This window comes from Musa acuminata, chromosome BXJ3-6 (assembly GCF_036884655.1).
Source record: "Musa acuminata AAA Group cultivar baxijiao chromosome BXJ3-6, Cavendish_Baxijiao_AAA, whole genome shotgun sequence".
Classification (NCBI taxonomy): Eukaryota; Viridiplantae; Streptophyta; class Magnoliopsida; order Zingiberales; family Musaceae; genus Musa; species Musa acuminata.
Genome location: NC_088354.1, coordinates 6222280 through 6239123, shown reverse-complemented (window position 1 = coordinate 6239123; position 16844 = coordinate 6222280). Strand labels below are relative to the sequence as shown.

Below are 16844 nucleotides of genomic sequence, written 5' to 3'. Positions count from 1 at the left end.
TATATATTCATATATGTATATGTATATATAATTTTAGTTCTATATGATTTGGGAATATATTTGCTTAACTTAGATGTATAATAAGAACGATAAATACCAAATTCACCGACTTGGGAGTACAATATATGTAATTGCGCCGATGACGTAGTTTTCCCTTTCTTAGATGCTCTCTCCGTTCTTGACCGATACATTTGGTGTTACGCGATCTCTCGACACTCATTCGGGATCGTTCCGCTTCTCCCCCTCTAGAGATCGGAACCCTAATTTGGGGGGCAAAAACCCTAGCCGCGATCCAAGGATTTCGAGACCTCTCGATCCAATCCGCAGAAGATTCCCGCAGGGGTATCGTTTTTTTCCTTTAATTGTTGAGAGGGAGGGGGTTTGAGGGTCGAGACACATGAAGGATCCCTCCGATCGGACTAAGGTCGTGGTCCGGCGCTTGCCGCCATCGATGTCGCAACCCGTGCTGATGGAGCAGATCGATGGGAGGTTTGCCGGCCGCTACGATTGGGTGTGCTTTCGTCCCGGAAAGAACAGGTAAAGGGTTTCTTTTTCCCTCGACGAGAAATTTATATGGAGTTGTGCTACGTGGCTCTAGTTGTTGTGGAATTCGATATCTTGATGTTTAGTAAGGTCGGCGTCGCTTAACGCTGTAATCAAACATATATCTTGGTTGGGATTCTGGTGGCATGGGAGTTGGTTATCTGACATTTACAGGGGTTCTTTTGAGGCCGTAATTCCGTAGCCTTCGTTTGAGGTTTCCATTTGAGATGTAGTTGCCTCTCTAAATCCTATTGTACCGACTAATTGAGGGACTTCGATCTTTATGTCTGCAGTCATTCATTCTAAAGAGTGTTTTGACTGCGTATTTCCTTTTTTGTCAATTCTTCTTTTTTATTTATACTTCTGTAGCAAAACTTGTTTTCTGTTGTACCATGGACTTAATTAGACCTGTTATTGCAGGCGTAATGGTAAATCATGTTACTGCTTTTTTTGCAGTTAAGTTAGCTCTAAGATTCTATGCTGTTTATTATCTGGTTGTGGAAATGCCAGACTTGATTTTACTAAGCAAATATGTTTGGAAAATTTGTTTAGGCTTTTTTTTTTGCTTTTGATTTTGTTCATATGCATCATATTAGATAATGCTTTCAGCTAAATAATCCACAAAACCTACGCTTATGATTTAGAATCTGAATGAGAACTGTAGATATGCTTTTATTTTCAAAAAAACTAAATAGGCTTTCTACTTTTTTTTACTATATCTGTAAAGACATGCCTAGTGCTAATTTTTAATACTTTACTGAATGTCAGTTTGGCTTCAAAGTTACACGAGTTCCTGACTTATCTTAACATTTTTAACTTTTAAGTATCCAATTATTTCAGTTACATGTGCCTGTATTAACTTCAACCATCGTAAATACAATGGATTTTGTACTTGGCATTTTTATGTTGACTGCACCTGGATTTATAAGTTTACTTTTTTTTTTGTTTTACATCTTATTTACAATATGCTAGTGATAGATATAGTTGTTTTATCTTCTTATGGTGTGCATTGAATTTCCACAGCCAAAAGAACCAGAGATATACTCGAGCTTACCTTAACTTCAAGATACCAGATGATGTGGTTGAGTTTGCTGAGTTCTTTGATGGGCATATATTTGTCAACGAGAAGGGTATTCATTATATTCTCATCCTTATATGTAGCTTGAGTTAAGTTTTCATTATCGTTTGTAACTTATTTATTCAAAAGCTATTTAAGATTAGGGCAGCATAAGAGATGATAAAGGTTTTTTTCCTTCAGAATCCTTTTGGTAGTGTTGTTTGTCTGAGAACAAATTGCAAATCATATTCATTGTGGGCTTTGTCTTTCTATTTATTTTGATAGTTGAACCTCCTTCCTAGCTTATGCATGTCTGTTTTCTGCATATGCATGTGGCACATCTTGCTGATTGTTATGTGCAGGCTTACATGTGGAGCTTCTGTGTTTGCTTGTGCAATGTGTGCTCATTTATGGTTAAGCTAGTTTCAAATGTAGATTGTATTCAAGTAATCAGCTAGCTATATTGTATGCTAGTTATGTTCCATGTGAAAAATCCTAAAAATTTTTGGTTGGTATTTTCCATGTAATTTGTAATATGGTTTTTGTCTGATAAGTTCTTGAAAATTGTTACGCCAGGTGCTCAATTTAAGGCTCTTGTAGAGTATGCACCCTTTCAACGTGTCCCGAAGCATTGGTCAAAGAAAGATGTTCGTGAAGGGACCATATATAAGGGTACACCTTTCTATCTATTTTCATTTTCTTTTATCTTGTGCACTTGACATTTTAAATGCATGTCTGTGACTCTGTTAGTGTTCTGATTTTAATCACTGTTAGTTTTTTGATGGATACCTAGATTCTGAATATATGGAGTTTCTTGAGCTTATATCAAAGCCTGTGGAACATCTTCCTAGTGCTGAGATTCAGCTGGAGAGAAAAGAAGCTGAAAGAGCTGGTCAGTTGTAATATTTTTATGCATTGATACTTTAAACTAGATGGTACCATAACAAGTAGTAGCTGTCTAACATGATGAATTTGTTTAATGGTAGAAAAAAATCGTTTTAACAAATATGGCATTTTGTTCTATAGGTGCTACAAAGGAAACACCCATAGTAACACCTCTAATGGATTTTGTTCGACGGAAAAGAGCAGCTAAAAGTGGTGCTCAGGTATCAAGCTAATCGTGTAGGCTTGCCACTTCCCTTGTATTGATTTTATTGTATTTGATGTATCTGTTTGTCATAAGTCCATGTATCTAACACCTGTATGGGAACTGTCAAACCATGTTCATCCCCACTTGGGCTGCTCCCTGACCCTATGCAGTATACACCTGAAATTTTTAAGGGGTTCAGGTGGCCAACCAAATTATTGTGGGGGAATCATTTAGGTGTAAAACAACTTTCTTATTAGTTGGGTGCTTGCTTGGTTGCTACAAGTAATTGTTAAAATTCGAACGAAACTCAAATTAGAATAAATTATTATATTGGCGTGATAGATACCTAATTGAATTAATTATATTTTTTTGTTCTAATATAATTTTTTTGTTCCTACAATAATGATTCCTGGCTCTGCCTCTTTCCATAGCCTGACTTGATGATTATTTGAACTTTTAATGCTAGTGATGATTTGTGTTGTTATCGCAAACTAAGTGTTTGTTCCTTTAGAATACTTCCGAACCTTTGAATGTTTGAAATTTATGGGGAAACACCAAAGGGCCTACTTCAACAACCATTCTACATTAGCCACACGGACAATTAACTCAACATTATTGATAGCTTCAATGAGCTTTGTTTTGTCAACCTCAATCATTAATATTGGTTCCTTCAAACTATTAATGGGCTGACCTTGTAACACTTATTAGTTGTTCTCTGATGTATAGGGGGCAACATCCATCGTGGCTGACTCACTGATTTCCTCCACCTCTATATGGATGAACAACATATATAAAAAGGGGTGCTTTAGGAAGTGCAGTAACTCTGGAAATAACAATATTTACTTTTTCTAACTTTCATTTGCTACGATTATGGCTTCTTTTTTTTCCTACCCGGGATTTGTTTCGAACATCAGATGACCTAGTTTGGCCCATCCTTGGCAATTTTTCAATTTTTGGACCCAGGCAGTTGTGTACCGCATGGTGCAAACTCAGCATCAAGGCATCGACCAGGTTAGATCTTGCTTTCCGTGTCATCTGGATGACCAAAAAGAGTATCATCAGATATTAAATGATTTAGGGTCTAATTACTTCCCCAAAGGTGGAAATTGGCATCAAAGTGGAGATAAGTCAAGTACTTTGGAATTTGACATTGTGATGAGTGTTTGGTTAATGTGACAAACGGGTCTATAATAGAAGTTAATGTCATTTTACATTTAGATCTTGCTTTCCGTGTCAGCTGGATGACCAAAAAGAGTATCATCAGATATTAAATGATTTAGGGTCGAATTGCTTCCCCAAAGGTGGAAATTGGCACCAAAGTGGAGATAGGTTAAATACTTTGGAATTTGACATTGTGATGAGTGTTTGGTTAATGTCAAGTACTTCTGGTTTGACAAACGGGTCTATAGTAGAAGTTAATGTCATTTTACATGTAATACCTTAGTAGTAATTTCAATGATTTGAAATACTGAAAGTTATGATAAAACAAATGAAAGTCCAAGAATCTCAAATATGATCGAATTATGAATCCTTCAGGGAAATGGTCCAAAGCTAGTGGAAATGTGAATGAATTTGAAGTAATTATCGATAGATATAAGCAACTGTGGGTGGAAATATGATAATTTTTTATCATGATGCTCGTAGTACAGTATAATCATTTAATGCACTGGAAAACTATCATGTGTATATTCTAAGATCCTCATTACCTTAATGGTTTCAGCCAATCGACAAATACATTATGTACATTTCAGGATGTAGATAAATTGGACTATTTGGTTCAATACCTTAAGTAAAACAGTTCAAAATCGATAATCACTTGAAGTCAATCTGGGAAGGGCCTTTGGGAAAATATAGAAGCATGATAAGAGATAAAGGTGGATGTTCACAAAGTTCTTTGAGGTGGTTTTTGTTAGGTAATTTATGTTGTGATGAAAGTCATGAGTAAACCGTTGAGAAAGGATGACCTTATTAGAAAGTTTGTTGGGAGATAATTCACAAAATGGGATTAAACAATTGAAGTTACGCTGAAAGATTCTATATAGGCTTATAGGGAGAGCCTTTGAACATTGAGTGATATAGACAACTGAGAGTTGCATGAAGTTCTTTGAGGTGCTTCTTGTTTGGCTTTTTATATTATAGTGAGAACTGCAACTAAAACAGTTTAAAGTGCTGGTCTTATTAGAAAGTTTGTTGAAAGGCCAGTTGCATCATAGACGATCACGGGTAATGGAATATGGAATTTCCTGCATTAATAATTTCAAATTTAGTGGATAAAACAGCAGAAAATAAAATTATTTGAAGTGGATAAATATAGGAATCCTAAAAGTGGAATGGTATTCTTTCAGCAAAGATTAAAATCAATATTGTGCTCTAGATGGACTAGACATCCTTTTTCTTGATGACATCAGGTTTTTAATTAGTGTCCTGAAAAGTGCCACATTTACAAGGATTATGACATGAGATGGTATACAAGTCACTGCCACCCTTCAGAATTTCAACTCCTTAGGAGATACACCTTTTTTTAGAGAAACAGCCAACATGATTTTGACTTTGGATCATGACAATGTTTGCAACGAATTGAGGGCAATATGACATTATTGATTTATGGAGCTGCTTATGATATGAATTTCATAACTTACTACTGCAATGCCATATATAGCAGACGTATTAATTTTCTAGTTGTTTCTTATAGATGGTTATGAAGTAAACTGTGTCATACATGTGTGAAACTACAAACTCTTGTTGTCCTATACAGAAGTGGCTGCTTTGCAGCATATGATGAAATTGGCCATGATTGGTAAAAAAAATAAAAAGATCCACATTTTAAGTTTTTTTTAATGAATTAAATCTTAAACCTGCATGGATATTTTTAGTTGGTTGATCACTGGCTAAAATTCTTATGGGTTGAATGTGAACACGTGTTTCTTTGTGTTTGCTATTCTCGGCTTTTAGATTCAATGCACAGTTTAAACATGCTGCCAAAGTTGGCCGTAAGCTTTTATTGCTGAACATTCCCTAAGATATTACTTTGCTGCAGAGATCATCTGGTAGTGGTAAAGTTAGCAGAAGAGCTTTAGGAGTTTCTGCGAGCAGCTCAAGTCCTTCCAAAAGAAGTTCCGAGAAGCGTAAAGTTGCGACTTCCACTCTATGTATTTGCTTACTTATTTAGTTATTCAGTTTGAATTTTGTTATTGTGCTGCAAGTTCTTGGATATATATATGCTTCTATATTTCATACTTGTTTAATTTGACATTTGTTTCTGGTTGAATTTGTAACTTGGCTGATGTTCCTTAAACTTTTGGCAAGAGTTTCTTTAGCAGTACAAACTGCTTTGGGAAGATGGGTCTGCTTGCTGCTTTTGTTGCACTAATTTTTTTTAAATGTCATACATTTTCTATTTTGCTTGTTGCTATTAGTGGTCATATTTTGTCGTTACTTCTTTTGTCCCATTCATTGTCTATTTTTATTCTGGTCCAATATCTTGATTTACACTGAGCTTTTAATTTTCTGATTGTGAAAATGGTGATACTATTTATTATATCCCATATTCACCATTTAAGCAGTCATAATTTTAATGTCTGCATGCTATTGAAAGGCAGCATCTGGAATTATGCATCTAAAGAAGCAGTGGTATAAAAGCATTGACTGAATGCTTAACATTTTTTACCATTTTGGTTACATGATAGAATAATTTGCTCTTAATGTAGCGCAAAGAGTTCTAGACCTTTTAGTATGTTAAAGGGACTTAATGCGGGCATCGGTAATAGACAAAAACTCTTAACTGGTGTTGCTATGGTTGTTAGTCTAATTATTTACCACTTTATTGTTTGAGAAATAGTTGCCCAAGGAATTTTTGCTAAGACTTATTTGGGCCATGAAACATGAGAAAATATGTGCCTTCATATACAAATTACAACAAAATGCTCAAGATGAATGCTTTATTATCTCCTCAGTACTCTCCTTGGGCGAAATAACTTTTAACTTACCTAATTCTGTTGCTTCGATGGAGCAATGAACCTTTATTCCTTGCAGAATTTGGACTAAAAAACATGGCTAATTTATCTCTTTTTGATACTTTACACATGATATTATCAAAGTAATAAAAAATGTCTGGGCAGTGAAAGGCTTAGGTGGATGTCCTTGACAAATAGGTTGTCACCTAGAAAAAAATGCAATAAAAATAGTATGAAGTTATGAACTCACAGACACACGTGTATCTACGTATGTGTGTGTGAGTGAAGTGAAAACATTTTTTATAATCAGTAAGTCCTCAAAAGAGACATGATATACAATGTTTATTCCTCATGCATTAACATCTTAATAGAGATTGCATAATCTGAATTCTTAACATCCTGCATTTCATATTGGATGTTGTGATTATAATCCTATGGCTTGTCAAATTTATTCTCTCTCCCTTTTATGCTAGTGTTTTGATAGATATGTTACTTAATATTAACAAAAAGAACATGAGAAGAAATCCTTTTATTCTTTAATAAAGATTATTTGTAACAAGCATCTACTTAGCAGTAAAAGGTGGTTTTAGGTACCAATTTAGCTCCCTAAGCCCCATCTTGGTGTTCAAGCTGAAGCTTGGACTGAAACTCAAAATTGCCAGGTAACTAGAACAGGCAGTGATTTTGAGAACATTGGCACTTACATTGCAAACGACCTGATCCTCAAATGCTTTGGCTAATGCAGTGAGTTATAAACTAACGAAGCTTGTGTCAATTGTTCTGCAGTATTTTCTAATTCAATCTCCATAGGTGAATTAGACTCTTTGATAATTTTAGTTGTCAGCTTCCAAGGTATCTTTTTTTATAATCAGGAGCTCTTTTAATCTCACTGACCTGGTTATGACAATTAATTCTTTTGGGCCACGAACATTTTGGTTAGCTCAAATCCCTTAATTGTGTGCTATTATCTGGTTTTGAACTACTTAATGTTGCCATTATAAAGATCAGATGTATAGCAAGAACCACATTTATTTATCTAACATATTGCTTTTTCTCGATATCTATAACCTCCTGTTAGACTGTTTCCATTGTTCTAAAACCTGTCAGTATACCTTCACTCCTTTCTTTTTTTTAATGTCTCAAATTTCTGCCTGACTGTCCGTTGTTGTAAAGCCTGTTGCTACACTTTTTTTCCTTTTATGTTGTCTTTGTTCCTCAAAACTTTGTCATAACCTTAATGTAAGAGTTAACGGGATTGAAACTGTTTTTGATTGAATGAAAAATGCAGACGTTAGTGCAATAGTGCCTGTTGGTGCTGGGCAGCTATGCCCTAGCTGTCAACTCTACAGTCACATTCATGCTTGTCACTGGTCATAATCTATTACATGAAAGATGCATTTGAAATGGAAATACGATTCTTGAAGATGATATATCTTTCTTGTTTATAGATGGATGAATTTTTTTTTTGATACATCATTTGAGATGATTGATGTCACATATCCATTTTGTCTGTGTTAAATGATCAAATTATTCGTTTTTCTTTTTGTAACACTGAATGGACCATAACTTGTGTTAAGTATGCTGTAGCCTATCCCATTTTCGCAGATATAGTTACAGTAACAGGTTCCAACTATGCATGCCTCCTTGTGTTCACATGCATGCATGTTTACATCTTTTTCTTTTCTTACCACATGTTTTCTTCATAAGTTTTGCATAAGATCTCTGTTTTCATCACTTTGCAAACGATATTATGCTAACAAAAATCTGATTATGGTGTGGTCATTAGTCTTTTATCTTATTGTTCATCATATGTTGTAACTTGGAAGGACTATGTTTTACAATTTTCATTGGGTTGGTTGTAGTCATGGATTCTATCAACTCGATTTAATGACCATGGTAAGACTATTCGGCTCTATGTCATAGGTCCAATTAATGATATGTTTTGCCTCTGATCAATTTTAAATATCAAATACAAATGTTAGAAAAATGGAGCAGCATGTCCTATTGTTATGACTAGGCCTGATGGGATAATTGGCTCATTAACGTTATTGAGCTTGAACTATTAGCTCATAATGCTTACGCTGAAGTTAACAGTAGTATACTCAGACTTTTATAAGTCAATCTTAATTTTAGTCCACTTCTAATGTTGCACTAAATCGGGGTGTTATAGTCTTCTTCACTTAAGAGCTTGACGTCCTAGTCAAAACCTAGCATAGCCCAGATCGAACCCCAACATGGTGCATGTGAGACATGGCTCAATGGTGGCTCCATGCTGTGATGTGCCCTTTGACCTCGTCCACATTTAGTCCTTAACTACACAAACCTCTCACCATGTCTCCATTACTAGGGCGGCTCTGATACCAATTGTTATGATCAAGCCTGATGGGGTAACTGGCCTATTACCTTCGTTAAGCTTGAACCATTAACTCAAAATGCTTATAGGCTGAAGTTACTAGTACTCTAGTAGTGCACTCATTAGACCCTTATAAGCTAGTTTTTGTCTTCGCCCACTTCTGATATTGGACTAATGTGGGGTGTTACACCTATAGTTCTCATTCTTGTTGATGAAGAAGAGGAGAGTTGATACTCTGGGTGGAAGCTTAATTATGCTAGGGAAAAGTCTCAAGTCAACATTTCTGTATAAGATTTCTTGTAAAATTACATATGAATAAGACAATTTTCCTTGAGCAGTATATAACCACTAAAAATTTTAAGAAATATATTATAGGTTGGCCTTTGAGCACATGCTTGAACTTGATTCATCTAGATTTCTGTCTACTGCATGATTGCATGTATTGTAAGTGTGCTTTATAAATACTGCACCATGCAGTATATGCTGATAGAAAAGTGTCATTGCGCTAACGTTGATAATGCGCTTGCCAATGTATACCAATGCATGTACTGGTGTCTGTATATCTTTTTATATGATGGTTCTTATGAGTTATGATACTTTAATCCTCATATTATGGTGCCTTTCTTGCTGATTCAACTTCCTATTCATGTATCTTTCTGTCTTTTGTTGGGTTATCACCTTTATTCCCAATGAGCAACCTTTTAGGTTCTTTTGGACACGAATCATTCTCTTTATTAGGCACCTTGAGGCATCATCATGAACCTTATTTACCACCTTCTTTATATTCTAACAACAATGGTCATGTCTTTTATCCTTTCTGCAGTATGTGTTAAAGGATAGCATGAAAAAGGGGAGTGCCAAAGACAAACCAACATACATTTTAATGTCAAGGAGAGAAGATCAGCAGCTTACAGTGGATAAATCTGTTTATGTACCTTCTCCAGGGAAAAAAGAAGCATTAGAAGATGAATTTGGTGCGTATGCTCAATTCTCATTTCTTGGACATCCCATCTAATTGACTTTGTGTTGCCCGCACTAGTTACTGGTGAATATTCTGATGTATTCTATCAGTTTGGGTTTGATCTATAGATTTTCACATAAGATGATTTGTGCCTTTTTAGGCTGCTTTTGCACGGAAATGGTTAGTTTACACTTTAACACAAACCTGGTCACAAAAATTCATGCATAGGGTCCTTCATGGTGTCCTAGATAACAATGACTGCTTTCTTTTGCTACTGTTTTCTTTTATAGAACTTGTATTTAGACTTGCATGGTTTGGTAACTGAATTTTAACTTCTTCTTTGGTAGATTATATTCTTTTATTAGCATGTTCTCCTCCTTTTCTTATAATTTACATCATCTAATCATCAGCAATTCTTTTTTGTTATAGTTTATACTCTTAATTCCTCATAAGTTGGTCAGAACTTGGTAAGTCCTGTGTTGCTATAATTAGGTGCCTTATAGTTCAAAATTTTTAATGTGTGTTGTTGCCTCTTGTTATTTATTATGTTGATACAATTGTTTGGTTATAATCCTTAACCACGGTGCCCTAATTGATTAATATTCTGTAATAGTAGTTTGGTCGCCTTCCCTAAACTTTCTTGCCAGTCAGGTGCTTAGGCTAAAGTTTAAATTTTACGGGAGCTTTTAACATATAGAGAAGTAAAATGGTTAAATCCTATAAAATCGGGTATAATGTCATTCAATATTCTAACGGAAAATGATAATTTAAAAGTAACTTCTTTTAAATTACATAAGTTCATAATGAAGCATAATCACAATTAATCACCTGAATATGAACGTGGCAGAGCATTAGAACCTGTTCGTGAATCCTATCTGCATGTCTTGTAATCTGCTTATGTTCATATATAGCTGTTCCTGAATTATACAGAATTTGCAAATTATTTGAAGGAAAATGTTATAGCATGATGTTGCCCATGTATTACTGTTCACAGATGTAATGTCGAGATGAGAAAACTTGGTATGATGATTTAGCCTTGCCATTGGATGAGGAATGAAAATCTAGAAGCCTTGTGAGAGAAAAAGCTACACCCTGACCTATTCTTGACGACTTCTACTTGGATAGTAATTTGAGATGTTTGTATGATTTTTTTATGAGTGTAAGTGTGATATCGGTGATTGAAAAATTGTACCTTTAGTTGTATTTAAGAAAATTGCATCTGCTCTATTGCTGTGGTCTGCAATTTTTCTTAGTGATCACAACTATTCAGACCAAAATGTGTTTGTTAACGCAATGGAGATTAAGGAAAGATGGAGAAACTATTATTATAAATTATTTAATGAATATTTTATTGATAACTTATCCTTCAAGTAGGAAGTCTAGGAACAACATATTTGTTCATAAAATAGATAAGAGAGCCAAAGAAGTTTCAAAGAGGATAAAAGCAGGTTAAATGATACTTTGGTTGGCTATTTCGTTTAACAAAATTTGGAGCATAAAAGATTGCGTCATGCTTGAAGGGTTTTTTTTTTTTTCTATTAGTAGTGATTTTATGAATAAGGGGGAGATCTAAATCTGCTTTGATATAGAAGGACTAACCTAATGAGACACGTTATGGAACCTCGAGAAAGGGTGATTGGAAAAAAAGATAGACCAATATATGAAATGAGCATTTCTGAGTATCAGTTTGATTCTGTGCTTGAAAGATCTAACCATAGATTCTATTTATTTGTTGACAATTAAGAATACAGAGATGAAAAATATTTTATATTCTTTTATTGACTTTGAAAAAAAATTTACTATATAGTTCTTAAAGATTCATTATACAGGTCACTATTGTTGGGATTATTAGGAGTCTTTTTAACGAGTTTCTTATAAAAATAGTATCACATCAAAGTCAATCAAGTTTGTGTCTTTCCACATTGGTCATGGATAGTCATGACCCGGGCCTGATGGGTTAACTGGCCCATCAACTTCGTTTGGCTCAAACCGCTAGCCAAAATGCTTAAGCTGAAGTTGATAGTAGTATACTCGTCAGACACTTGTAAGCCAATCTTAATCTTGCCCACTTCCGATGTGGGAACAATCGGGGGTGTTACAATCTCCCCCACTCAAAGGCTTGACGTTCTCGTCAAGGCTCAGCATAACCTAGATCAAACCATAGCATAGTGCATGTGAGTCGTAGTCCAGTGGTGGCTCACGTCGTGACGAGTCCTCTGACTCCATCCACGGGTAGCTTTTTCCTACTCGAGCCCTCTCATCATGCCTAAATACTAGGTCAGCTCTGATACCAAATGTCACGACCCAGACCTGATGGGCTAATTAGCCTATCAACTTCGTTTGGCCCGAACCACTGGCCAAAATACTCAAGTTGAAGTTGATAGTAGTACACTCATCAGACCCTTATGAGTCAATCTTAATCTTGTCTACTTCCAATGTGGAAATAATTGGGCGTGTTACAGATATGCTGCTAGTTATGGACAGGATAGATGCCCTTCCTACTTGATTAATATGTGTTGTTTGCTAATGATATTATCTTGATTGATGAATTGGGATTAATTCTAAACTTCAGTTGTAGAGAAAAACCTTGGAAACTAAAGGTTTTTAGATTAACCAGATTTAAGGTTGAATATATGCATTGCTAAGAAAAGACATGAGTGTGTTTTGGATTCATTATTAAAAAAGAATGAGAGATTAATGAATACATTGTGCATACAGTAAAAGATGAATGGTTAGAATGGAAAAGTTTAGTGGATTTGTGCAAATTATTTTGTTCCCCTTAGATAAAAGGAATATTTTATAACTAGTTGTAAATCTAGTCACTGCCTTCTCCCTTCGTCTTTTGTTTTTCTCTTTTTATTCTATTCTATCTGATTTTTGTCTCAATGAAAATGCAAGGTTTATCCATGAAGCTCAGTGGGAATATGTTCTTTTGATGTTGAACTTAGGTTAAGGCAGGTTTTCAAGCCTATAATTGACAGAAACGATTTATGGTTTTAATGGGCATATGAGAAGGATTGGTGATTTAATTTTGGCAAGCAAGGTTATTTGACAATAGGGAATGGTTTCAACTGTCAAGGTGTGTAAATAATCTGACAAGGGAACCTCCTTGTGTCATACACATAGAATGCCTTTATTAGCTAGATTTTTGCTCGAGGAAATACAACCCCTTTTTCAGAAGAAAAAACAAGAAGGGAAAGTAAAATTACGGTAATGAACTTTTAAATATCCCAGGAACTAATTCACTATCCATGCAACCTGGACATGGCTAATTAGGTTAAGATTGACTAATGTAACCAATTCTTATTCATGCATGTTTTGTGAACCTTGACAAGATTCGATAAAGTTCTAGATTCCACTTAATCGAGGGATTTTGTTAAATGTTTTTACAACAGGAAGTTGGCAGTTCTGAGAATCAATTGTTAATACAGCTTCTTGACTTTACATGTGTGCATATGTGTTGGTGTTATGTATGTGCTTTAGTGCTTGGCCTCAATTGCAACAACTTATTCTGATTGTTGGTTTAAATTGGCATCTCTTTGATACCACAGCAATGTTAGGCTTGTGGGGTTCTAATCCGTGAGCATCCTTCAGTTTAACTGATCTACAATCCTGACTGATTTATCTTCATGAATTATTTTTATTCTGAGTTCTTTACCTGATATAACATCATAATATGTGTTGGGGTTGTTTTGTTAACTTGTAGTAACTGAATTTCATGGAAATTTTGTAGCTTCTGAAACTTCTGAATCTGGAAAAGGAAGATTTGTGCTTTTGAAAGGGAAAGAGCAAGAAGTTTCTGATGTAAGATACTGATGACGATGTGATCTTTTTTGTCTTTTAATCTCTATATTAGTAACTGCTTCAAATATCCTTTGGCCAGGTGTCTAAGAGTTTGTTACAACAGCATATCATAACATCTTCAGTAAGAAATTCACCAACCTTAACATCTAGACAGAACCAGGCAAGCGGAAGAATCATTAGGAAAATACTCTCGAAGGAAGGGCATGCGGATCAGTCACATGTATCTGTGGCCCATCCTGAGCAGCAAACACAAGCGGTAAATGTGGAGAAGGACAAGCGCCTGCCTCGGGCCCCCAGTGCAATCTCAAATACGAAAGATTACATTTCACGTATTTCATCACTTGCATCTGTTTCTGATGGTGATGATAAAAGATATATAGTTGATAAATTTGCTGTAAACAATATACAAGGTTCCATATCAATTAGTGAAAAGCACGAAAAGCGAACAAGGAAAAAGGATAGACCTGATCGTGGTGTTTGGGCCCCTCGTCGTCGTGCAGACAGATCTCGATCTGGTGATGGAAGTCCATATGCTGAGGTGACTCAGATGACGGATGCTTTAGAAAGCATATCCATTTCTCAACAGGCTGTTGGTAAAGTTGGGGAGGAGGACATGGTTGTTCAAAATGCTCGTGTTGGACGTAGCAATAATTTGCATGCCGCCTATGAAACATCATTAGGTCGTGTAGAAAGAAAAGCTGATATGTCTTCTGCAAGTAGAAGCGAAGATATGAAGATGTATGGAAGTGGACGAGTTGATTTTTCTTCATTGGATAATGGTATGGCCTTTCCAATTCAGTGTCTTTTTTGCTTTTTTTTTCTTTTTACTACATGACTGATATTTTTTTATAACTTATTTAGGTTCTCATAGGCATGTTGGCCGCCGTGCACGTGGTCCAAAGGAAACGGATAGCTCCTTGAGTCTTACGGAGGGAAAGAGTTTTAAAAGGGGTCCCACTGTCTACAGTTCCCACGAGGTGAAATTTGATAAAATGTTATTTCTGGTTTAAAGCTATTTCATGATATTATACTTACTCTTCCCAAACTATGTTCAGAGACAAGTATGGGTTCAGAAGTCAGGCTCAGCTTCGTGAATCTTCTAGTGAATGGTGAAGCCTTTTTTCTTTAGAACATGTGATTTTCTATTTATTAGTTACTTCTATGGCATTAGCTGAGTTCTACTAATTAATGATTCAGCTAAAATTTAGGGTTTCCACCATGGAAACAAGGATCAGAAAGTATAAATTGTCATCATTATAAAATATACTGGCATCATGTTTTAGTTCGGGCCACAGTTTTAATCATTTTATTAGGGTTTTTAGGATCTTTTTTTATATAGTGCTAAGAAAATTTATAAATTGTTGAGTTGTGAACACAATTAGGGGCATTGGGTTATTTAGAGAACAGCTAAGTGGAGTCGAAAAATCACTCCTATCCTTGTCATACGAAGAACTCCCTTCCTAGAAAAGTCTAGCCTGAAAGACAGTCTTGCAGATAATACTGGAATCCGAATTGGTTCGATAATTAATATTCCCCTTTTTATTAATTCTGTAAGAGCTAGATCTTTCTGAATCAGCATTACATCCAGATAGCCGAGTACCGATTATCTATATCTACTAATTGACATTTCGCTGTTACTAATTGAAGAATCTAGAAAGAAATCTACAGAATCTTTTTAGGTGCAAAGAAATCATTCTCTACTGAAGAGCCTTCTCTCAGATTACCTTCATGTTCGGAGTCTCATGCACTGGGCTGCCCTGAGTTGGGTAACTAGTGTACTGTGGTGTTGAAATCTTTGATATATAGATATTAGTATATAGATTAATTTTATATAAATCATGCTTTATTAAACTAATTTATCTCGAAAAACTCCTGAAGCTCATTCGTTGGTTCTTTGGGAAGACAATAATGGGTTTGCTTTTTTCTTATTGGTTATTTAGTACTTATATGTTTGGATCCTTGTATTATGTGTACTATTTTAATTTGTATTAACTTGCTAATGTTTATGCTACAGGATATATGCAATTATGCACTATTGCAGATTTGTCAATTGTGGCAACATTTTGGTTGTGGGGCTCGGTCTATCAGTTCTTGATAATGTTTGCATGGCAGTTATGCGGCTTTGGATAAATGCTGCTCGAAGGATGCTGTTACCAAATTGTTCGATATGGAATTACAGCTATAGCTCTAGTTGAATCAAGAGCAGCATGATCTAAGGTAGCTAGGAAGTGAAATAAATTGGCTTGTGGGTCTGTGAGTTTCAAAAAAATATCGAGTTATTTGGATGGAATCCTGTTGGCCAGCTGATGGAAGATTCGTCTGTCTTCTATACCACTGAACAGTTTGAGCTGGCTAAGATACTTTTTCGCATAGAGATGTAAGCAAAGGCCCTTCTCAAGTATATTATGCCAACGAGCAACTTCTCTTGGTATAAACTGTAAAGAATAGTTTGAGGAGGTCAGTGCTTCTTTCTGGCCATTGTTTATAGGTTTGAAAAGCGTTGTACGACTCACTGCTTCGTGGACTACTTGGTCTGGTTAGTACTTATACAGTAGTGGGAGAATCCCCGTTTTAAGCACCCCAAGTATTACCATTTGTTGCTGTAAAGTGTAATGGTTAAACCGGCTCAGGGTGGATCAGTCTGTCGTCAAGGTCTGTTTTGGAGTATTTGAACGAGTTGATTGAGGCATAAAACTCGGGTTTTGTGACTTGGTTTATGCTGTTATACTGCTAAATCTAAGACGGGTTTTATTTCAACTAAGTTGGTTTTATGGAAGCTATTTTTTGCCGATTTATCTCGTTAGGTTTGCGTTTGTTCTCGCAGAAAAGGACTTCCCCCGAATAGTTTCTGATTCCTAAAATGGATGGAAACACCTGGTGTTTATTTACCTCTCATTTTGTTGTTGGATTGCTGTGGATTGAGTATTATGATAAATCCACCAGAATAATTCTTCTCTTAAGATCCATCTATTTATTGCTGTTTCAACTTTGATTTTAATATATTAATTCTTTCAACATAAATCTTGCCTTTTTTTTTTTTTTTCAAAGTGCTTGATCTTAAAATTTATCGCTTCATCTTACAA

General features: G+C 35.5%; 1 protein-coding gene across 1 annotated transcript; it reads left to right on the top strand.

Annotated features, from left to right (window-relative positions):
- The first annotated feature begins 149 nt into the window (after positions 1-149).
- Positions 150-16518, top strand: LOC135640994 (regulator of nonsense transcripts UPF3-like). Its single transcript, XM_065155922.1, has 12 exons — positions 150-537; positions 1567-1673; positions 2177-2272; positions 2394-2492; positions 2627-2706; positions 5728-5820; positions 9820-9970; positions 13691-13761; positions 13841-14540; positions 14623-14738; positions 14817-14870; positions 15776-16518. Exons 1-11 carry the CDS (start codon positions 398-400, stop codon positions 14853-14855), a joined length of 1692 nt encoding a protein of 563 aa, XP_065011994.1. The 5' UTR covers positions 150-397; the 3' UTR covers positions 14856-14870; positions 15776-16518.
- The last annotated feature ends 326 nt before the right edge of the window (positions 16519-16844 follow it).